Below are 24,543 nucleotides of genomic sequence, written 5' to 3' on the forward strand. Positions count from 1 at the left end.
ATCGCAGTTTATGATAAAAAACTGCAGAAGGTCTGTTTATAAGTTTTAAACATATTGTTTGACCAGGTCGTGTTATCTGTGTAGAATTGAATTGCGGCTCTAATACTCAAAACATATTCATTACAGTCTCGGTTTTTGACGTGATAAGACTGCGATTTTCACTCCAGGTTCGTAGAATAATTATAATTGTTGTTATTAATAATTACATGAATCTATTTAAGATATTATTATATTTTTAATTATTCCTTATAAAATACGCTTAATGTCATTATAATTTATTTAGTTTTAAATTTAATTAAATGTAAGCCGATAGTCATTTCTCAGCCGACCGCTCATGTAACTGTATTCTCTTCATCGATGGCTACTTTATGGTTGAGTGAGTGAATATGAGTGTGATGCTCTTTATTCGAGTAATTTAAATCAATCATTTTATGTGATGTTAGTGATTATTTATGATCAATTGACAAGACGACAATGTTGTACCATATTTTAAATTGCTTATTATTATCATAGAATGTTGGCTGAAATACCGAGTATCGACGAGCTGTTGAATAAAGCTACAGAAGAGTTTGTGAAAAGATTCGGATGTAAACCGGAAGTAGCAGCTTCCGCTCCCGGAAGGGTCAATATTATCGGAGAGCACACGGATTATAACGATGGATTGGTTCTTCCTATGGTATACATTTATTTTTATATTTTCAATAGCGATCTTGTTAATATTTATCATATTTAAGTATAATAATAGTAATAATAAAATATTTTTTATGATCGCACTAATTTTTCAAGATTAGTGTTACGTAACGACAGAAAAAAATTGCTAAACTATTTAATATTATTTGAAAAATATAGATATTCTTATCACTGGTGTTTCACATTCTTGTTTTGATATGTATTTACTATAATATTATCATAACGGTAAATTTGGAGATGCAAACATATTTTTTTGCGAAAGGAAAATCAATACAATATATTATTTGCATAACCCTTTTTGTTAGATTTTAGAACTTATAACGAGTAATCAGATATATTACATATTGAAAGGCTACAAAGACGAAGGTAGTGCTTATTTTTATCAGTTCTGTTAGTTTACAGCGCATTACCTCTTGTATATATATATATTTAAAAAAAATAAAACACGAACTTATAGATCTAATTTGACATATAAGATAGTTATATCACTAGATATCATGACGGGCACATCATATTATAATTTTTTTCCAATTTATTTGGTAATACACATAAATAATATGTTACGTCCTAGTTTTTTTATTTTCGGTATCGCTTATAGATACCGTAATTTAGATATTAAGTACCTATAGGTACCTTTGATATTCCGGTTACAATTGACCATTCATTTTTTAAATAAATTCTTGTCATATTTAATAACTGTCATTAAGGCTTATATATTGTCATTGCGAAGGCAATGCGTTTGTATAAAAATAACATACATGAACGTACAAAATTCGATACATCAGAAACTTAATGTCATTAAAATATATTCATTTTTTATTTAAATTATGTTTAATTACCATTGGATTAAATTAAATAATATTTTAAAGGTAATCTATATTATAATGTTTATTTATATATGTTTTTTATTTTTCTAATTATATCACTGTTTTCAAACATTAAAATTAAACAAGGTTGGTAGTATATTCTAAAAACTTTCCAGACTGAATTTATATTTACTTACTGCGTAATTTAGGTCTAAAAAGTGAATCAGTCTGGTTGTTTCAGCTTATTGTTTTGATTATCTTAAAGTTTCTTGTTGCGCGGATCAGTACAGTTGGATTCGTCATTTAAAATAAAAAAAGTATTAAATTTAGATACTGTTAATCTCTACTAATATATACATGTAATAGAAAATGTCGTTGCATACAATTTGAGAGTGGTGTAACTGATTTCAAAGCGGCTTTCACCAACATAGTTGTTCGATGTACATTAAGAAACATAACAATTAAGAAAGTATACAAATATAGCACGAATTGTTAGAGTCAAATAACATATAATATATTTGTTAGTATTATTGTATAAAAAATATAGTAACTAGAACTAATTTTTAAGAACTTTTTATTAACTAGAACTAATTATTAAGCGTTTGTTTATTCTAGAGTAGATTTATTCGTAGATATTTTATATCAGTAATAATTTAAAGTCAACATTGAAATGAAAAATCAGTTTAACTAAAGCATGAGTTAAACCGTCGCAAACTTTGTAAAATTAGCTGGTGGATAAAAATACGAATATTAAAAAAAATAAGTCTGATAAATGGCGCAAGAATTTAGTAGATTTCTGTATATAAAAGTGTGAAAATTTATATTATTTTATTATTTATTATAGAACATTTTTAGCTTCTATACTTTTTCTCTATGCTTTTTAAACGGAGTTCCGATTTTTTAAAGCCGTTATTTTTTTTAGCAATATAGCGAATTAGACTAACTAAATTAGCCAAGATATTTATAAAAGTTTTTTTTAAGAAAGTTTCGTGTAGATATGATTAAAACTAAGGCAGTTATCGTGTCTCCAAATTTCGTTATATCCTAATAAAAGATATTTTTTTAATTTTAATTTTTAAGCTGTTTGCCTTATTTTCTGTTTTTTTTTTATTATTCTGGTTTTTAAGGCCGAAAGTGTGTGACTTTGCAGCCAAATAGCCGCCGCAAAACCTTTTAAAAAAGCATATATAGAGAAAAGTAAATGCTGTTTGGAATTAGGAGAGTCTTCGCTGGGGTGTCGAGTTGTATTATTGTCAGCTGGGATTTAACTTGATATGTTGTGATTCCGTGGCGTCTCTGTGTCGTCTGCCCTTCCGTGACCAAATATCTAATATTTTTAATGTTGGTTCGAGACAGCTCTGACAAATCGCAGATGAGGATGTTTGCAAGGCAATTGCATAGCCAATTGCCACGACCGGAACGCGTCCCGGTCGTGGCAAAATTTACCGAAACAATGTTCCGGCCCCACATCATCACTCGATGCATTTTACATGGTTAAGAGTCTGCTATAAAACTCATGCCGTTTAAGAACTTTCTGCTTCACTTTTACACTGGCTGGAGTGATAGATATACATCACCATTCTAAAGTTTCATTCTTAGTCAATGAATTTCAATGTGTCCCTTCACTACTCGGATAACGAGTAACAGAGTTCTACTACATTTTTGTACATGATACAAGTGCGGTGGACATTTTACACTACTACTGTCTTCATGGTACATGCGCCTGACAGACATTCCTTAAACTATTTGTAATACTGCTCCGAATATAAATAATGATTTGCGTTTTAACGTACTTATAAGGTTTACATTTGATTTAATGTTTATTTATCAATTTAAATAATCGAAAAAATACATCTAAGGAACTAAACATGTACACTTTAGACCGAGCCCCACATTTTGCTAAATGGTTTTTATTTATGCACAGGAATAGTGCCCTGGTTTTTTATGCAATATATAAATAGTAGAGTTTCACGATATTTATATTTATTATTAAAAAAAATGTGTACATAAACCGGTGTGAGTACATTTCTTTAATTAGTTTTATGGTTTGTGCATTTTTTATCGTTCTTGTATATTATCAGTTAACAGTTATTTTATCATACAGTTTTATAATTTATGATGTATTTTATCGACAAATTTTCTTTGTTCTTACATCTCATTTAATAATAAATTATATTTGTTATAAATTTTCTAAATTAATAAAAGAAATTTCAATTAATTGTAATATAAAAATATATACATATATGAAATAAATCATAATAGTAAAAATAGAATTTATCTATTAATCATGGTTATTTGCAGGAATGTGTCAATTTAGATTATTTTTTGCGTATATCGTCAATTCAACACAAACATGCCACATACGTATCTTATCTAAGCCAATAGAGCTTATTTTGTCTATTAAACCAAGATTAAAACAAATAAGTGTTCTAATTAAAATGGCACAAAATTGAACACATTTATTTATATCAAATTATATGAGATTTAAATGAAAAAATATATTTAAATTTACTATCGAAAAAGCAAAAAACATCATCATTATATATTTTAAGTGGATTATATTCCTTAAAGGAATTCATAATATCATAAACTTATTGTAGGCCCTACCTCTTCAGACCGTTGTTGTCGGAAAGGCAAACGGAACCAATAAATGTCACGTCTCAACATTAGCCGCTTTAGACAACGAAGAGCAAGTTATTGAATTTGACTTACCGACCAAAGATAAATTACTTGCAACCAACGACACACAATGGGGCAATTACATAAAAGGCGTAGTGGCATATTTCAAGGGTGAGTTTATATTTTCTTACACATTCGTGTCAAGTTTATGTTATTCGATTAGGTCAATTTTGATTGATTGGATCACTCATCAGAGCAAAGTCATAAACAATAATATTTATAATATAATAGACAATGCTTTAATAAACATTACTTCAGGAAATCTGGTTGGATTTGATATGACGATATGCTCGAGCGTTCCAATCGGAGGCGGCGTTTCTAGCAGTGCTTCTTTAGAAGTTGCGACGTATACATTTTTGGAAGGACTTACATCCACAACTGCAGAGTATGTTTAATAAATTTAATTATTTTTAATAGTGCATGTTGAATGATTAGTACTTTAATTGAATGATACTTGAACGTAGTTTAAAAGAAAAAGCTTTGGCTTGTCAAAGGGCTGAGAATGAATTTGCTGGAATGCCTTGCGGTATTATGGACCAGTTTATTTCAACAATGGGAAAAGAGAATCACGCGTTGCTGATTGACTGCCGGTAAGTGTAATCTAAATATGTAGTTTCTAATACTTAATCGAATAAATTATTATACGTTTAGATCATTGGAAGCTACATTAGTGCATATCAACAGCGAAGATATTGTATTTTTGATAATAAACTCAAACGTTAAGCATAAATTGACTGGCAGCGAATATCCTCAACGGAGAGCTCAATGCCAAAATGCTGCTTTGTTATTAGGAGAACCATCTCTGCGCTCGGTGCCATTGGGAGAACTAGAAGGTAAAATATAATTACTATTCCATTGATAAATCTAATACTAGAACCATACAATAATATGCCTGTAGTATTGAGAAAATTACAAGTTGACACAAAAACCATCAATCGAGCCGAACACGTCATATCGGAGATAAAAAGAACGGCTGAAGCTGCAATCACTCTACAGAATAACGATTTTAAAAGAGTAATATTTTTATAATTACATAAATATATTTACATTTTATAACTGTAATGAACTTTTAGTTGGGAAAATTGATGAACGAATCACACGATTCATTGAAGATCTTATTTGAGGTGTCATGTCCAGAAGTAGATCAGCTGGTTGACATTGCGAGAAGCATAGTTGGTGTCTACGGCTCAAGAATGACTGGAGGTGGATTCGGCGGATGTACAGTGACATTGGTAATAATATAATGTCTTATATCTCATATCGATATTATCGTAATGTCAATTAATATTTTTAGGTGGATAAAACTGCAGTCGATAACGTTGTGAAAGCCGTATCGCTACAATATTCTGGTACTCCTACTTTCTATCTGTGTAGACCAGCTGACGGTGCAAAGCTGCATAAGATACATTAAAATGGCATTTGAAAAACATTTTTTTATGAAGTAGATTGATTTTTAGAGAATTTTACTTAATATATTTATAAATACTGACAAATACAATTACATATGTTAAAGTGATAAATAAAAACTATCTATAATACATTTTTTTCCATATCAACAAATTACATTAATATTCAGTCTTAAACGACAAATTAGTAAAATCAACACATAACATATAAACTCGTTCTTATAATAATCCCAAAGAATTTAATTCCATCCTAAGGAAAGCTTTCATAGAAGGATCTTTAACATTTTCTAATACTTTTCTAGCTATGGCAGGATCTGCTCTTGCCATTTGTTTTGATAATGCATCAGCCCAAGCGATGTAGACACAATTATGACAACCTGACATGCAACAAGTCGTAGGTGGTTCATCAATTGAGACCTAAAATGAAATAGTAATTAATATTTCAACAAAAACTCGAGAAATATAAAAAAAACATACCTCTTCTGGCTTAAATATAGGTCGATTTGTTTCTTGATTAGATTTATCACAGTTTGGTATCGAATCACTAGCTTTCGAAGAAAAATTCCTCATTACGTTGTAATACAATTTGAACATTTGTGAATTTACATTTAAACGGCGATAAATAAAATTCTGGAAAATTTAACATATTTATGAGAATCAGCCATCAGCCGATATACATTTTCTTCGTTTCCAAAGATAATATTTCTATTATTATTTAATTATACTTGGAAAATAAGATTGCATAGAAATTGAAGATTTGTACTTACGTGCATTGTTTCCATATTGTTGTATTGTTAAATATTTAAGTATTTAATACTTTCTTTCGGTCAGTCAGTAACGTCATTGCGATTGACACATTAAGTGTCAACTGAAAATGTATGGAAAACTATTGCGCCATTTACGTCATAATAAATTTTGGTCTAAAGACATCGAATATTGACCACTTTTATATATTTATTTTTAGATTTTTTATTTATTTTTCATTTGTAAAGAATATTTGCTACTTGTTAGGAATATCGGAGCCACGCTTAGAAATCAATGAATATGGACATTTTTTTCTGCGTTTGACTATAACGGCTATAAAAGCGGCCAACAATATTTTGCTACATAAATACGTTTTAAAATTTAAACATAGTTTTTTATCGTCATGCTTGGGTTTATTCGCCAAAAATCGATGAAAAATTGCAATTAACTGCTTATTAACGTCGTCATATGTAATTTAGACACGTTAGTTTTTATCGCCGTGCGCGTGTTTTTTTCCCAAACATCGGCTAATTGTGATTTTTACCTGATGTTTGGGGAATAAACACGCAAATATACTATAAATATTAATTATATATATTAAATATAAATAAACACGCAAATATAGATAGAAACTTTGCTATAAAAAAATATATATTTGCTTTTTTAGCCAGAAAAGGGCAAGAAAATTTATTTAAAATGGGAATGAATTTTAATAATTTTTGCTTTTAAACAGATAAATAAGCTAATAAGCAAGATTTAGAAAAATCATTTTTATGTACCCAATTTGCTTATTGTAAAGATGGCAGATAATTAGTTTTGTACCAACTTAATTTTAAAAACGCAAAAAAGTCTGTAAATCTTACAATTTGTAACAAATGCATAATTATTGCTTTAATAATAAATGTTTATGTTGTCATCTAAGTTTCAAAATTTAGTAAAATATCATTAAAAAAAAATTTTTTTTTCGTTTTTTAAAAATAAATTTAACATAAAACAACTAATTATCCGCTATTTTTACCAAAGGAAAATTGGGTACATAACAATCTTTTTTAAAAATCTTGCTTATTGGTTAATATATCTGTTTAAAAGTAAAAATAAAATAAAATTTATATCCATTTTTAAATTAATTTCTTTTTGAATTAGAAAAGTCTAATTCCTCTTTCGTTCGTTACGTTGGCACCTGCGCACTCGCGCTTCAATTGGCAGTAGTGTTTGGCCGGAAGTCTCGTCGTCTGTCGCCGCTCGTAAGCCTCGCCCCTTGGCCGCCGCCCGTTCGCTTCTAAGGTACGTTTCCAATAAGATTTTTGCCCCCGCGTCCGCATCCGACTCTCGATCGATTCTTGATTAAACCAGACCACCTTGCGTTGGTATCTTGCGCGTCGATTCGCCGGCCGGTGATTCATCCGCCGGTAAATAGATTTGCTGACTGATTGTGATTTTGAGCGTCCGCTTTGTGATTATATTTGCTTCGCTCGTTATCGACTTGTTTGCGCGCTTTGTGCGTCGCCAATTGCACGTTTTCATTTCGTTCGGGCACCATACTATAAAATCAGATTACGGTGACCACATTTTTTTCGTTAGTACACGTGTGTTTTCCGCCCTTATCGCTCTGTGTTCGGTTATCGTGTATTTTGTGATAATATATTTGCTTTCATTAGGTTGTCGGTGAAATGGCTAACCAGGAAGTCGCCGTGACTCCCGACGAGGTCGAGGGAACCGAAACCGAGTCGTCGTACAAACCGCCTCCTCAAAAATCATTAGAAGACATCATCGCTGCCGATCCCGAAGATGAATCGTTGCGTAAATATAAAGAAGCATTACTGGGACAAGCCCAACAAGGCGAAGTCATCTATGGTGAGTTTTTATTGATGAATGTCGAGTACGACTAAACCTCAATTTTACCCCTTTTGTAACTTTTGCTCAATTTATTGTCAAATAGCGACCATTCTTCTTTGACATTTTCTTACAGCTATTTATTATGATTTGTTCTCTGACATCTTGGTTTTATAAAAAAATCTGTCCATTTATCAATTATATAATTTTATCTGTATGGACTTAGCACGTTGACTGCCGTGTTGACCACCGGTGGCCGACACGACATACTTAACTTTCGATTGTCATTTTGCGCTGTCGGCCACACATTCTGTATAAACTACTATTAAACTTGGACGATATGACCACTGGTGGCCGACACATGAAAAAACACTAATTTACCCCAAAAATATCTTAAAACAAATAAAATAATTGTATTCCGATCAATTATATTAAATTTAACCTAAAAACATTTTGAACATTTTACGAAAATCCTATTGGCAGTCAACATGTTAAAAGGGTAAATTGCTGCCGAAAACCTCTTAAATAAATCTATAAATATTGAGACTAATCTACGTCTTCCAAAGAGTTTCTTTTAATCTTTTATGTATAATTTTTTTACGATATGCTAGTTCCTTTCTATGAAATACTTTTAAAACATTTTTAAGGCGAAATGGCTTTCACTGATAATAGCTTACAATTACTTAATTACTTGGTGCTATTATTTTAGCCCATTCTTCAAAACTAATGATTTATTTTGTATTTTTAATTCGTTGCGCTTCAATTGGCAATGCTATTTTCGTACAGCTTTGCTTACTCTAGTGTTTTTTTAAACAATGTTGATCTCATTTAAAGATACTTTTGCTTATTATTGATTGTAATTTTTAGTCCATAAAAATGTAATTTTTTATATAAAATTACAATTAATCTTATTTCTTTGTAACTGTCCTTGTTGATAAATAATAAAGAGCAAATTGCTTTTATAAATAAAATTATAACTAAAATACCTCAATAATTCGCAAATTTGTCTTTATGCTAGATTTTAAGTAAAGGTCGCATTAAAAGATAGCTACAAAAAAGATAAGTAAAAAATGTAAAATGATAAAAGTATACAAAAAAAGGTATGAAATTGCAATCTTAAATTATAAATAAAAATTTTCGACCTGATCATTACATAACAATGTACCTTGTTATATAAATTATATAAAATTATTCCTTTCTATAACATCATTAAAACATATATTTATGAACAAAAAATAAAAAAATAGAAGTTTGCGCCGAAAAATTGCCAGGTTTTTAGCAAAGGTTAAGGCTCACAAAATTTGACGCAACTAGGTAAATCATATTTTGCGACGCCTGGCAGATCTCACAAAGGTATTGCAATGATATCGGCACAATTAAACATAAAATTAAAAATTGCCTTTTGTTATTCATTTTCCAAAATAACACAGCACATTATCTGCAGAGTCAATGAGCAATAAAATCTTAATCTTAAAACACTAGCGCAGCTGTTTACTTATTGTATGTTTGGCTTTTCGGCAAACGTTATTTAATGAATAGATTGGTTCGAAATTACTAATATATATATATTATCCCTTTGAATAAAAATTAGACAAGTTAATATTGAACTGTTGTACTTAAAGGCTACAATGTAACCTCATAATATTTCTGTACTAATAGATATTAAGTCAAATTATTATTATTTGTATTTCAGTATCGGCAAAAAACAGCATTGAAAGCTATCGCTTTAATTCTAATCGTAACTATTTTATCAAACGTGATAAATCAAAAATGCATATATTGTTATTTTCCCCATACAGTCATCACTGTAGAAGATAATGTCTATTATTGCTCTCTTATTTTGCACCTTATCGTTTAAATTTATCACAATGCCATACACAAGCACCAATTTAATCCCCTCTTCTCTTTTCTTGACCTTCATGACAAACATAACAACCGACTTTGTAGCTTATTGAATTGAAAACGTTTAATTTGTATACACAATAGTAAGACGATGAACTTCTAGATGGATATGATCATTGCTTGTAAATCATATTTAGAAACTACGATGTTTTTAGTTTTTTCTGCAGATGACAAAAATCATATCGATCCTTGTTCAGACATTATAACAAAGAAGAAAGAATGCTTTCACTAGAACAGTCAAAGCACAACTAACAGGAGATACTAGATTTAACATTAAATATTTAATTTAAAAATCTAGAGTTGTGATCGTTTTCTTTCAAACTGATGATGCTAACTTCAATTATTATCATTCTAAAGACAACATTTTCAAATTGACATATTTTTTTCGAATGTATCATATTCACAACATTATTAATGAAATGTTTTTATTAAATTACAGATCCATCTGACCCAAGGCGAGTTATTGTGAAAAAATTGGCTTTGTGCGTGCAGGGTCGAGACGATCTCGAGCTCGATCTATCCGGTGATCTCACTGACCTCAAGAAACAAGTATGTAATGATTTAGCTTTTCTATGTATATATATGACATTAATAATGTATTAAATTCCATTTTTAGGTGTTTATAATTAAGGATGGCGTTCAATACAAAATTAGGATAGACTTTATCGTGCAACGTGAAATTGTACATGGACTCAAGTACGTTCAGAAGATCTATAGACTGGGAATGCCAGGTAAATACAAATGAACAAATAGCTTTATAAACTTTTGCAGATTTTATAACACATTTAAAATATTTCACGCATTCTTGGATTGATTCAATTAGGAACTGGTAAGTTTTAACGGAATATAAATAATTATATACTTTGAAGTAGATGTGAATATTGTGGTATTAAATGAGTAATTAATACGAGAGTCGAATATTAATCTTTTTATATATATACAGACCAGAATGGTCAACTTGTGAATGATGAAATTCAATTCCTTATATGTATCACAAAGCTCAATTCACCGCAGCCATATTGGATGGTTTCATATAATTCAATTAAGGTGTATGTTGGTTATATATTTAAACATATTTATATATTATTTAGTTCTAATAATAAACATTATTGTGTTTTATATCATTAACATACAAATTATAGAAAAATTTTGCCATTCAAATTTCGGTAAAAATTTGCAGTAGGGCTCATGACAAATGTCGGTTTATTAATATCATATTTTTGTATGATATGAATATTGTTATGCAAAGTGATACATGAACATTTGCCATTGTATCATAAATTTATGGAACCCCAAAAAATTACATTCAATTGATTTCACTAATTTTAATAAAACAGTCAAATATGTATAATCTAGCTTACACTAAAAAAATTATAATTTTGAAATAAGTTAATAATAATATAATTAATTAGTTAGACTAAATATAATATATACGAAAAATTCGTCACAGCCACAGTAAAATTTAATATATCCGATTTCACACACCAGATTTTTTTATGCTATTCTATAAATAGCATCATTTGTAAGATTACATCCCCCACTGTTAGTCATACTTATATCTCATGAACATGTGTCATTAATCTGTGGAAATGGGTCACATAGTGAAACTATCTTTATGCTTTCGATTTAATAAGTTGACTTATATTTATATATGTTATATTTTTAATAATTCAATATTTTAAAAAAAGTAAAATAAATGATACAATTTCAATAATTAAAAAAATATTGAAATTCATTATTCAATTTTAAACATTAGTAAAAAATATTTTAAAATCATATATTACAACGAAGAAGTAGGTAGTAATTAAGTAAAATATTGATCTATTGCTTTAGTCTTCAATACTGCTAAAACACGAGCATGGAATTAATCAATGATTCAATGAGTGTGGTATAATTCGTTGTGGCATGCTCTTTCGATCTCTTCTATATGATTTTGTTTGCTTTTTGAGATGTGCAATAGATTTTTTCATTTATAAGTAACTAAGATATTCTATCGGCTTAACTAAGAACTATTCCAGTCCTGGATATTTTTCCACATGCTTCCTTATATTCTGAAATATTTTAATAAACTATTAATTTAATATAAAAAAAATTCAATCTCATTTTTTCTGCATTAATAAAAGTGATAAAATAACATTACTATCACAGGGTGAAGTTGCAGTTCAAATTCCATCGAAGAGAAGAAACAAATTTTCAGGATGGTTGTATAATCTACCGCCTTTATCAGTGGATACCTTCCATTTCGGAATATAAGAAGCACACCCAGATTATTTGGCTCTTGAACTTTGCTGTATCTTTAGAACGCAGTGCACTCATTCCGACCCCTATTGAATTTATTTTACGCTTTGACACTTTATTCCAAAACAGTCAGGCTTTTGTGACATTTCATGTTTGTTAATTGTATTTCTTCGACCAATAACAGTTTTTTTTACTGGTAATATTCACGGCGGCTTTGACTAAGTAGTTATTTTTACCCTTAACTTGATTTATAGCACACATTTTTACATTTAAAAAAAAGTGAACTAATGATTATTTTTAAAACCGACAGACTAAAAATTGTCTTGTTGATTATATACATATAATTTAGGAATATACAATGATATTGAATTTTTTACTACAAACTAAATTGTGGTTGATTTGGTAGTATAATTAAAAAAAATATTTTTACTGCGAAAACTGATGGTCAATTAGTTACCATTCAAAAACAATATGAAATACCCTTAAATCAGTGATAAAAGGTTCCGAGAAATCCAATCAAAGATTAATGATATATCTTACATTCTTATGATTCTGAGAAGTGTTTTTTTTATGCTAATGTGTGTTGTGTAAAATTAATATTAATAGTAAATCGACTACATTATAAATAATTACGTTCCATTGTATTTAAAACCATTTCAAGAAGGAATAATCATCAATAATATTCAAATTAATAACCAAATTGGAAAAAACGTTATTTTTAAAGTAGTTTAAAAGAAATTGATGGAATTTTCATTATAAAATAATGTTAATTTGTTACAAAATTGCAGTTGACAAGATGGCACATATGGTCGGTTCCTACCCACCCAAGATGGAAATTCAATCTTACACTACCCCCCTTGAGGACGCACCTTCCGGTATGATGGCGCGAGGCTCATATTCCGTGAACAGTCTTTTCACCGATGATGACAAAAATCAGCACCTCCAATGGGAGTGGGCGTTTGAAATCAAGAAAGATTGGAAAGATTAATTTTAATGACATAGATGAATAATTTGGAGTATTACTTATTTTTTCCATTTATCTTGAATGTATATTAACTATTTTTTGTAATTTTGTCATTTTTATATAATCATTTTTTATGTTATTTGATTATTATCATTTTGAAGTGAAGCATTATTTCTAAATATAATTTTGTGAATTTAAAAAATTTTGTGTTAATGTCATAAGGTAAAGTGAAAGGTACATATTTTTTTATGTAATGAATAATAAAGATGCTCATTATGATGTCATTGCTAATTGTTATTGAATAGAAAATGAACATCTTCATGATATTACGTGTTCTGTTTTATATTGTCAACGCTGTTATTATTAATTTTAATAATACAGTTGCTTATTTGAAATGGCATTTCTATAAAAATTAATTATATTTTTTTATTCTTCGCTTCGTAAGCAATAACGCATATACTTTGTTTAATCGGTGGTTGTGAATTTTACTGATGTGAACGATTTGTTATATGTGTTGATTCATGTTATAGTTTGTGGCAATAACATATACTATGCTTCAGTATTAAACTGGTTAAATGTGTGTTGCAATAATTATGCAATAATATTCTACGCGCCATTTTGTGTGTCATAATATCATAAGATTGTAATTTTTGAGTTTAGCTATTGCTATTTATATGCATATAGATACATCTCAATTTTCACGTGCTAATATATATATATTTTTCAATTCCATAAATATAGATATATGTACAGAATATTCTGTAGGACATATCTAATAAAATTGGATCGTAATAAGAGTAATGAACGAGAACAGTATTAAATTTTTTATACCTTTTTCAAATTTTTAAATCCTTACAAATTATACACGATAAGGGAGTTCTACATTTTTGATATATGTATTATTATTATAATATAAAATATGTTAGCTTCTGTGAGCGATGAAACACATATGTCGATATTTTGATCAATCAATGGAAAAATATTTTTGCAACTTTTGTGTATGTTTAGAGTAATCGCGCTTGTCATATCCCTATTAGTAATATCGCTAGGGCGTTATCAATTTTTACATGACCCACGATGACCTCAGATTTTTTGACTTTATAACTAAATTTGTGTGTAACCTAAAGTGCAATTTACTTAGCTATTCGCTCGTTGATATATTAAAAGAAAATAATTATAATTAAGCTTCCCTGAAGTCTGAAAAATGCTATAATTACATATATAATATATTTAGTCATAATATTATGTGTTATGCCAAAAATATTTTAAAGTTTAATTACTTTAAGGGTAAACGTACATATTTAAAAAAATAAAAATTGTAACCTTTCGTATAAATTATATATTGTCATTAAAATTTGCTTTTCGGTTGAACGTGAAAATATTCCAGTAATATCTGCAATATTACATTGTACCTAATATATCCAGTTAATTACGTACTACCTTTTAAAAAACAATCAGATTATAATAAATATATATGTACACTGTGCTCCAGGTGCCTCTATTTGTGCTATATATTACTACATAATACATTATTTGATTTATTTCTAAATGTATATGATCGGCTTGTTTATGATAAAGGAATCAATATTTTCAAATGGTCGTGTATGATGATGGATTTATGCCGAGTCTTAATTTTATAAGAAATTGAGCATTGATTGTATATTATAAAAGTGTAGAAAGCCCCAAATAAAAATTTACAAAAATGTTATGGAATATTTTTATTTTTCAATATTAATTTTAGCGACCCTGCTACAGAATTTTGTATTATATAAATTGACATCCAACCCTCAGAATGAGTATGTGTAATTAAAATTAATCTACAGCGTTTTATCTTAGATATATTGCTGTGAATGCATGGAGCTTCAGTGTCATCTTGCTTATGAAAATATGTAATAGGAAGTATTAAAAAAAAAATGTTATATTGGAATTTTGCTACTCACTAGGTCAATCCTCGATATGATCCTGGACCCACAGATTGTGTTTTTCTGAAATCTTTTTTCCAATATCTTACTTTATAATAAAACGATTACAAAGTCATCTATAATATTTACCAGTCTTGGATTACAATAAGTTTTAAAATTTAAGAAATTTATAATTAGATATTAGCGAGTAAAGCGAGATCCTTAAAAGTGTGATGAAATATATCTTAATTGTCCTATACATTGTCAGCAATGTTACATATGGGTTGAAGAGTGGCAGTATGAGTCAAGCTATACAACATAAAAGAACAGCAGGTTGCATTTGCAACATACTACAATATAGAACAGTGTACCTATTGAAATTCGTAGTCAAATGAAAGATTAGAGTGGCGATTAATGTTGCCATTGTGGAAAGACCAGGCTGTAGTCGTTGAAAATTTTTCCCGACTGAATTTTTCGCAAGGTCCGACTCCGACTCTGAATATAAAAATTTTGATAGGATAATCTTTAAATATGAAATTTACTTTTAATTATTTTATTTATTTATTTTAATGTAAATAACAAGTAAGAAGGAACAAAAAAAAATTATAATACTATTTTTTAGGATTAGTGCCGTGCCATTGTATGGTATAACAACTGAATTAAAAATGTTTACTTTGTGTTTGGGCATAGTTTTCGCATAAGCGAAAAATATGCCAAAAGTGCATTAAGTGCTTATTAGGAAGTATGCTTTATGTATAATTATTATAATTTTTATGTATAGGATGTTACAAGAAATGATATATTTATCAAATTAGATAAACTTATTATTACATTATATATTATTTGATTTATTTATAATGTGAAATCTGTGTATTCAAATGGTTGTGTACGATAATGGATTAATTCTGATTGATTGTATATTATAAAAGTGTATAAGACTCCAAATAATAAGATACATAAATGTTGTAAAATATTTTATTATTAAATATAAATTTCAACGATAACCCTGCCTGCACTGCTATCCGAATTCTGTATTAACTTTCGTAACATTTAACCATCGGACTGTAAATGTAATTAGAATAAATCTCCAGCGTGTAATTTTGGACATATTGCCGTGATTCTGCACGGAGCTCCAGTGCCATCTTGAATCTTCATCGGCATGACCATAATTGCACATAGATGGCCTATAAAAATATTGAATAATTAAGTATCATAAAATATGTGTTTTATTCAAATTCTGATACTCACTAGGTATGACTTTATCGATCTTCACATTTTCCATCATAAATATGTTATGAGAAGCAAAAATGGCATGAGCCAATCCTCGAACTGATCCTGGATCTACAGATGGAGTATCAACACCAACGCCGACTAAGTTCTTGTTTTCTGTTATCCATCTAGCAACATCTTCGCTAATTCCTTTATAATAAAATATATTTGTGATTTCCATAGTGTGATTTATAAAAAAACAATTCCAGTATAAACAAGGTAGAGCAAAAGTCATTTTACCATTTAAAAATTTAATAACTTTTTTATAGGTATATGTTATTCTATTTTTATTTTAAATTATAAAAATAAATGCTTAGGAAATAAATATTGCTAAAGTTTTGCTTGTAAAGCTTATTGAATTATACTTTGAATATCAGAGTTTCATTGTTCTAGTCAAAGAGCATACATGCGTCATTTTCATTAAAGAAGTTCTTCAAAACCAGAAATATTAGTCTTGATTTGGTGTTTTAAGAATCAAGGGCTCATCAAAAATCACCCAAGAAGTAACAGACTACACAGGTTTTTTACAGGAAAAATTTAACAAATAGAACATCCTCATTTTGTGCTTCCTGCTATAGATAATAGGTCTGCAATGTATTTGCAAATTTTCATTAGCCCAATGCTCTTTTTGAGATGAATAAAATCTTAATGATATAGATATTTGCATGTAGTTTTGGAGATTATTAAGTCACTAAAAGAGCTCACATTATTGAAGATAAAAATGGAGGCAAATAAACAATTAAAAAATCTCTATGGTCTGTGGAATATTATTTTAACAATAAATAATTATATTTTTAATTTAACGTTTTAAATTAAAGTTAAGATTTCTATTAAATTGTATTTATTTTATTTGTGGCGGTACGCCTTTATTATATTGTATTATATAAACAAATATTAAAATTAGTAGCATTTTTAATAATTCCTTCATATTTATAACATCTTAAAAATCTGTGACAAAGTGGACGCGCCAATTTATACTAAAACGTTAATATGTTGATTAAATGTAATTTTTTTCGCTCTTATCACGCGTGAAAACGCGAGCTAGCGATCTTGCTCAGCGGCTGAGAACGCTTCAACAACGTACCAATCTGTGTATCTATTATACATTTATTAGATTTGTTGAATATCTCGAAAAATTGACGATTACTACTTTAATATCTGACATTCAATTAACATAAATTGTTTCACATCCATAGAAGACATGGAATCTCTATTTAAAATACTTCCTATGTTTAGTTAATAATAAATAATTATTAACCTAATGATATTTAAGAAATAAGATTAACTGATACCTGGAAAATTAACATTGTCGGGAGTTGGAGTGCGAGATCCAAAATATTTTTCCAAATTTCCATAATACTCGCTCCATCCGAATCTGAACAAGACAGTAAAGTTTCTCTTTGGATCTCCCAAGAACAAGTTATCCATGTGGTGCCTCTCTAAGACGAAATCGTTGTTTCCAGATACCAAAATACTGAGATCCACGACGACCACTATAACGTATAATTTTTATTTAAACTAATGCAACGATTATTTAATTTTATATAATACTTACATGGCGTTATCAAATGTTCGAATGGTATTTGTCCAACAGTCCATTGTGAATATCCAAAGTGATAGGGAGCATCCAGATGAGTTCCTCCATGTTCAGCTGTGCAGAACTCGTTAGCGGAATACCTATATCAGTAATTTAATTTAATACCTATTCATGTAATGTATGTAAATGATTTTAATACCATTTTCCAGTTGGATTCTTTCCTGTATGTTTTTTAGTGAATTGGAACTTCTTACCACCAGGCCAGTAGGCCGTGTGATTATCATAAGGGTATGAGAGGTCTAAGAATTCTAAACCACCACTGAACAAGAAATCGTTAACCTTGACCGTGTTACCTTCAGCATAAGCAAAACATATGGTCAAGGTCACCAATAGCAAAGTACGCGAATCCATCTTGAAGTCCGAGAATATACTGAATGCTAAATGGAAATCTTGTTGGCGTATATGTACATTATTCTTGGACCTCGTTGACCTCTGATTACCTTGTTATTTTTTCTTGATAATTTATTTCGTCATTTTAAAGATACACGCAACTTTCGCTGTTGCAATTTTATACACACATATATACAATGGCGTAAAACTTGATCTTTACTTTAATTATATGTTCGTTGAACGGAATGCTGTTTTTGAGCAATCGATCTTTCAATTGAAATATTATTTATTAATATTTCTAAAAGTTGATAAATAATGGAAGCGATATTATTTTTTTTTACTAGTACTCAATAATTACTAAAAAGTATATATTGCTATTTATAAGCAATAATTTAGTTTACTGAATTAATAAAAACATAGCTATCAGAAAATTGTGTGCGAATAAAGCTAGATTATACAATGGCTATGTTAAAATTGAAAGAAACTCACAATGACTATAAAGTACTGCATAATTCTTTACAAGTGCATAATCTGTTTAAAAGTAAAAAGTTTGATAATATCTTTGAAATTTAATTTTGACAGATCTTGTTATTTTTTGTTGTGACGGTACATACTCTTTCGAATGTATGTTTTTGATACGTTTCGATATTTTTTCAGATCAATTTGATTTGGGTTATATCGTGTAATTCAAGCAACGCATATAGCTAAAAATGTCAACGACGTATCTAGACAGGATGTGGCTAATTAATGTACAGTACGTCGATGGTTTGAGAAGTTATGTCCTTGAAATTTTAATCTTAAACATGAGGCACGTGGGTGATGGTGGAAGCTGATTAATATTAGCACCATGGTTTGAAGTTACTATTCCAACAATATTTACCTATTTAAAATAAATCATCCAGATAAAGAAACTGGATAGATGGGTGCCGCTTGAATTAAACGAGGGTCAGAAGAGTAGAATATAACTCATATAGAAGCTTACCTTTATATGCTCTCACGGCATAAAGTTGAATCTTTTCTACGTCGCATTGTTACTTGTTGAATGACGTAGAATTTTTTAATAATTAAGCAATGGAGAAAAAGTTGGACCTGGACACCGTTTTTACCAGACTTGATACAAACTATCTATCACTTATTCTAGTCACGTATTCAAATGCAAAATGATTTGTTTGACTTCTATCTTCGACGGGGCGGAATCTTAACCTACATGTAATGGTCGTATTATAGTGGCTCGAAGGACCAGCGAATGATGGTTAAAATTGTCATATTTTAATTTTTACATAATGATACCTAGGTTGAACCAACTTCTGCACATGTCAGAGGCCATTGGTATAATATTGACCTTCTCATCTTAGCCATAGCACGTCTTGTAATGGGCATGTCACTTTGACAAGCTACCTTCAAGATGACTGAACAGTGCTGATGGTTTAAGTGCATAATTTGTTTAATTTTACTGCTTCTTATTTAAGATATAAAAAAAAAACTTTTGCTTCATATTTAGTGATTTTATATTATGTATTAAAAATGTCGTTTATTTCGTTTAATTAAAATAGAATCGCAGTCTTATTGCGCGGTAGAAGCATAGGTAAGAATTATATTTATGTGTGAGAGTCACACGAATAGTACTGCTTAAAAAAACAAATAATTTATTTTAAATACTCATCTGATTTATTTAAAAAAAATCTGATTTCAATAAATAACGCCATTTAACATACTCAAGAAATAAAGAATTGCATTAACGATTAGAGGTTTTAAATATTCGTTATGTTAAACTATTCAAATAGTATTGATAAAATATTCCACTATTCCAATATATTCGTAAAAGTATAAGGAATTAAAAAAAAACAGTTTGAATAATGATGTTCATAAACACATAATTCTATGTTATAAAAATATCAATAATAGTATTAAGACCATTCATTTTAATTTAAAACATAATGAAGCCTCAAGTATTTAAAGCTAATCAGCTTAATTTTATCTAATTAAGAAAAGAAAAGACTAGAACTCGGTATGTTCAAAAAATATAATTTTAATAAATCACTAAAAATTATTCGTATTAATTTAAAAAAGATAATAAAATCAATTTCAGTCATTAAAAAGTCCACAGATGCACAATATATGAGTAATTTCTGGAATTTCGGCAATTACAGTGTTTTTTATTTATTATGTTGCTGTAGACATTATGTCAGATATTATTTGTTGTAAATAACATACAAATATAAAACAAAAAGACACAATTAGGCTGCAGATTATACAGATATATTATATATGAAATTTTTAAACCAATTGTGCAGATTTTAAAATATTAACTTACCATATTCCATTAGGTTCTCTTCCCGTATATTTTTTGGTAAACTGGAATTTATTTCCACCCGGCCAATAAGCAGTGTGATTATCGTAAGGGTGAGACATATCTATGAATTCTAAGCCTCCACTAAATAAAAAATCGTTGACTTTCACGACATATCCACTTACTACGCAAATGCATAGGAGCGAAGAAAACAAAATGGAACACAAACTCATCTTAGACACTTCGAGAAGAGACTGACATAACACTAACCATAATAAATTATATAAGTGTGATACATAATGCTATGAAATGCTAAACGAGATGACCTTTGTACGTTAGATTGTTTTTAAATTATTAAATTGATAAACTAAGACAGCAACAACATATTTTATATTTTTATATTATATACTAAAACAATATTATATTTTTTGTTGTATTTATTTCGAAATCATTCATAATATTACCAAATATTTACACACAAGAGATTTACGTTAAAATTAAATGATACATCAATTCTACTTCCAGCAACAATACTTATTTAAACATTTTCTTATTGAATTAGGTTAATAAAAAATTAACGAAAAATCCCAGAGATATTTTTTAACACATTTCATCCGACACCATCGTATCATTTTTAACACACACTTTATTTTTTTAATATATATTTGTACAAACGCTTATTAGTATAAATATATGATAAAAGGCACTGTCTTTGATATCGTCACTTAAAATATTTCATTATATATTGCACTTAATAAATCATATAAATATGCTTTAGAATTATATTTTAAATTAACATTATCACATTTAATCATCTGATTAATATAATCCAGAAGGCATATCGGTTAATTTGGCAAGTCCCATTGTGCTATTTGACATGCTTTTAGGACCAATAGGAGACAAATTCCTTTTGAAATCCTTTCCAGTGAGACCCGAAGTCGCCAAGCGGGCTGGGCTTAAATTACCCATGAGATCCTTGTTACAATTTTGTCCTGAATACAATCCCGCATTGGTGTGACCTCTTTTGATGACGAAAGACGTGTTAGATCCATTATTGGTTGAAGACAATTGCTCGAATGAGCTAGAGCTGAGTCTTGAAGCTGGAAAATATAATCTGTGCGAAGCATCTAGAACTTGTCTGCTCTGGTCATACTCATCCTTATTATCAACTTCTTTCTCGTATTTAGATTTTGAATTTTTAGCATTAGATCTTCTTTTACTTGTAGGGCTTCTTGGAGAAGTAATTGCATTGTGATCTTTAGAGTCGCTTTTATCTTTGCTCTTCCAGTTATAGTTTCTGCTTTCGGACGTCATTATGATATCTACCATTGAATCCAATCCTTCATCTATCCTGTCTAAGCTTTTCGTCATCTTTTTAGACTCGATCAGTGCAGATATATTATCTTGGCGTTGCTTCGTATCTTGGCGGTTCTTATCAGAGTTTCTTTTGTATGAATCATAATTAACACCGTCTTGTTCTGCGACATAATACAATCCGTCATAACTGTCTCGTTCTACTTTCATGTCATTCACGCTGACTATGCCTAATTTTTGTTCGATTCGCTGGAAAGATTCTGTTCTTTTAATAGACTGCCTCCTGCAAATTTCATCGCCTGATTTTCTTGTTCTTCTGGTTTGCTCGCGTTTTTCAGCTATAGCAGCTCTTTCTCTAGCATCCATGATCGTGTTCAACAATGATCTATTATTAGTTTTGATGTAAACATCCTGTTGATTCGACTTTGGTAAAATTTGAGGTTGGCATCTAGAAGCACTCAGTAGCGAATCTGATCCATCGTCGCTTGAATAATATTGTGGTTCTTCTTCATAAGTAGTGTTCCTCTTATTATTATTACATATTACACCTTGATCAGCTGATGGTATAAATAGATGCACTAGGCTCTTGGATTTTCTCGGCGGTTGCGGAAGCAGTTTTACTGGTATTATTTCAGATTCTGAATCAATCTGGAGGGAGTTGCAAACGTAATCAGAATTATCTGTGATTAAGATGTTGTGTTTGGTACTCGTAATTGAGTCTTTCTTCTCGAGTTCTTTGTGATTTTTAAGCGACGTCTCTAAATCAGTGTGAGAAGATTTTCCTTCGGTGAGTTTGTCTTTGATGTATTGTTCTGATTCTGCGTCATTCACGATGTTTCTTAGTTCTGCAATCACTTCGTCAATAGTTGTCTCTTCTTCGTCGTCGGACAGTTTCTTTGTGGTGCCTTCAGAATTAGCTATGTTGTTTATTTCTTTTGATTTGGACGATCGCATTAGAATGGTTTCGTTTTGTACGTTGAACACTTCGTAAACCATAGGTTCTCTTTGGAGATCATCATCGGGGCTTAATGATCTTTCCGATGAACTTATGCCTTCATCTTCCGGCGGCGATGATTCATCTAAAATCATAATAGAAAAACATTAAAAAATGAATTTAATAATTAATAAATTATATTACAATTAAATTTACCTCTCTTTACAGTTTTTTGTTTAGAGCTCATTTTCTTTCGAGAGGAATTTCCATGTTCGGATCTTAAAGACGTGACTTCCTCTTGCAATTCGCAACAACGTTCTTTTAAGCATTGCTCCAGCGACAAAAGTATGCCCTTTTCCTCTTGAAGAATCTGACGTAATTAATATATAACGTTACAGCGCATAACTTGAATTATATATTTAGTTATAAAAAAATAACCAAACAAACCTGAACTCTTTTTTCTAACAACTCGAGCTTCATCTTCATATCGTCTTTTTCTTTTTCAGCTTCAGTTGCTTTTTCGCTTAGTCCATCCACGTCTATTAATTGCTTTTCATAACGACTGAGCTCTACTAAGACTTGCTCAGCACCTGGGTTTCTGGATACAGCCTGAAAGTTTATAAAAAATATTTTATTAATCTGCTCATTTTTGGAATGTGCGAATAACTTACTTTTCTAAGAGCAGTGACATCTAGACCAGCTTGATCCAATTCAGCTTGAAGATATAGCCTTCGTCTTGGAGATGGAGCTCCTCTTAATAGAGCAGCAAGAAGACGCAATCCAGCAGCTGGAAGTTCACCGCCTCCGCTCTGTACCATTCCAGCTAAAAATCTGAAGCGACACGGCTCTCCATATCTGAGTCTTAGGGTTGATAATGCTTCAGAAACACCCGCATGTCCACTACTGGACACTTCACAAGCAGTAGTTAGAAGCTGAAATATTTAAAAAATATTTATATAAAACAATTTATTTATTTTATGTTTTAGTATTATTCACATACTTGTAAGGCGAGGATCCTAGATTTATTCACAGTGGACATGATGCACGCAGCCAACGCGTACAATCCAGCGGGACATGCCACTAGTCGTCTAGCTGCTTCTTGGTACCGTTGACAGCAACTGTGCAAGCATTGCCTATAAAAAGTGTCGTATTTTATGTCCGCTCTTTGAAAGTAATGAGTTGCGATTCAGAATTTGATAGTTACAAGCACGCGAGTTCGTCTAACAAGGCTCTTCTTTGTTGTGCCGGCGCTTGACGAGCTGGAGGCATGGACTGGGAAGTAATGTTTCCGTTGGATACTGCGGTTAGTGGTAGAGGAGCGTTTTGGCTTAGCTGGATACTTCTTAGGGCTTCGACGACCAAAGAAACACCATCAAGGGGCTCACTGATGAACTCTTGGATGAAGCTGAAACATACGTGAATCATATATTATGGAACTTTTTTGAGATATTCATTATTAAAACAATACTCAGATATTCAAATAATTTTAGAAATACGCGAAATACGCCATGTTATTAATGGTAAAGATGTGCTACTTTTATGGATGATAAACAATTTTTAATAACACTTGCTACTAATGTTTCAGTCGTGTACATATCATTAAGGACATTAGTCATTATAAGATTATCATTGTTTGTGAGTAATTT

At 30.0% G+C, this 24,543-nt stretch overlaps 5 protein-coding genes across 9 annotated transcripts in view; 2 read left to right on the forward strand and 3 right to left on the reverse strand.

Annotated features, from left to right (window-relative positions):
• LOC148237658 (galactokinase-like) lies at positions 1–5,713 on the forward strand. 3 transcript variants are annotated; one of them, XM_088205298.1, is made up of 10 exons: positions 120–167; positions 314–438; positions 514–676; positions 4,097–4,286; positions 4,434–4,560; positions 4,640–4,765; positions 4,827–5,008; positions 5,074–5,189; positions 5,249–5,407; positions 5,470–5,713. In XM_088205298.1, exons 3-10 carry the CDS (start codon positions 515–517, stop codon positions 5,584–5,586), a joined length of 1,179 nt encoding a protein of 392 aa, XP_088061424.1. In that variant the 5' UTR covers positions 120–167; positions 314–438; position 514; the 3' UTR covers positions 5,587–5,713. The 3 variants fall into 3 exon arrangements, with proteins under 3 accessions (XP_088061423.1, XP_088061425.1, XP_088061424.1); XM_088205297.1 differs by lacking the exon at positions 314–438 and having other exon boundaries at positions 1–167; XM_088205299.1 differs by lacking the exon at positions 314–438 and having other exon boundaries at positions 27–167; positions 4,670–4,765.
• On the reverse strand, positions 5,626–6,643 carry LOC148237659 (oxidoreductase-like domain-containing protein 1). Its single transcript, XM_088205300.1, has 3 exons — positions 6,349–6,643; positions 6,059–6,211; positions 5,626–5,998 (listed from the first exon to the last, which is right to left on the reverse strand). Exons 1-3 carry the CDS (start codon positions 6,361–6,363, stop codon positions 5,801–5,803), a joined length of 366 nt encoding a protein of 121 aa, XP_088061426.1. The 5' UTR covers positions 6,364–6,643; the 3' UTR covers positions 5,626–5,800.
• Positions 6,644–7,529: 886 nt separating this feature from the next.
• Positions 7,530–14,970, forward strand: RhoGDI (rho GDP-dissociation inhibitor). The gene is made up of 5 exons (XM_088205515.1): positions 7,530–7,609; positions 7,984–8,179; positions 10,500–10,609; positions 10,677–10,791; positions 13,087–14,970. The coding sequence occupies exons 2-5, from the start codon at positions 7,996–7,998 to the stop codon at positions 13,284–13,286; spliced, it is 609 nt and encodes a 202-aa protein (XP_088061641.1). The 5' UTR covers positions 7,530–7,609; positions 7,984–7,995; the 3' UTR covers positions 13,287–14,970.
• A 1,152-nt stretch (positions 14,971–16,122) lies between these two features.
• Positions 16,123–20,911, reverse strand: LOC148237661 (uncharacterized). 2 transcript variants are annotated; one of them, XM_088205514.1, is made up of 5 exons: positions 20,674–20,911; positions 17,988–18,109; positions 17,725–17,925; positions 16,412–16,582; positions 16,123–16,347 (listed from the first exon to the last, which is right to left on the reverse strand). In XM_088205514.1, exons 1-5 carry the CDS (start codon positions 20,880–20,882, stop codon positions 16,238–16,240), a joined length of 813 nt encoding a protein of 270 aa, XP_088061640.1. In that variant the 5' UTR covers positions 20,883–20,911; the 3' UTR covers positions 16,123–16,237. The 2 variants fall into 2 exon arrangements, with proteins under 2 accessions (XP_088061640.1, XP_088061639.1); XM_088205513.1 differs by lacking the exon at positions 20,674–20,911 and adding an exon at positions 18,169–18,416.
• Positions 20,912–21,194: 283 nt separating this feature from the next.
• mwh (multiple wing hairs) overlaps positions 21,195–24,543 on the reverse strand; it is a 104,142-nt gene continuing 100,793 nt past the window's right edge. For both annotated transcript variants that reach the window (XM_088205199.1, XM_088205200.1), the window contains 6 exons: positions 24,102–24,302; positions 23,898–24,030; positions 23,569–23,829; positions 23,345–23,506; positions 23,114–23,267; positions 21,195–23,042 (listed from right to left, as the gene is read on the reverse strand). In XM_088205199.1, the coding sequence (XP_088061325.1) occupies positions 21,469–23,042; positions 23,114–23,267; positions 23,345–23,506; positions 23,569–23,829; positions 23,898–24,030; positions 24,102–24,302 (2,485 nt within the window). In that variant the 3' untranslated portion in view covers positions 21,195–21,468. The remainder of the gene's footprint in view (positions 23,043–23,113; positions 23,268–23,344; positions 23,507–23,568; positions 23,830–23,897; positions 24,031–24,101; positions 24,303–24,543) is intronic.

Source organism: Plectrocnemia conspersa, unplaced genomic scaffold, assembly GCF_051122295.1.
Source record: "Plectrocnemia conspersa isolate PC_06_02 unplaced genomic scaffold, ASM5112229v1 ptg000002l, whole genome shotgun sequence".
In the NCBI taxonomy this organism is placed as follows: Eukaryota; Metazoa; Arthropoda; class Insecta; order Trichoptera; family Polycentropodidae; genus Plectrocnemia; species Plectrocnemia conspersa.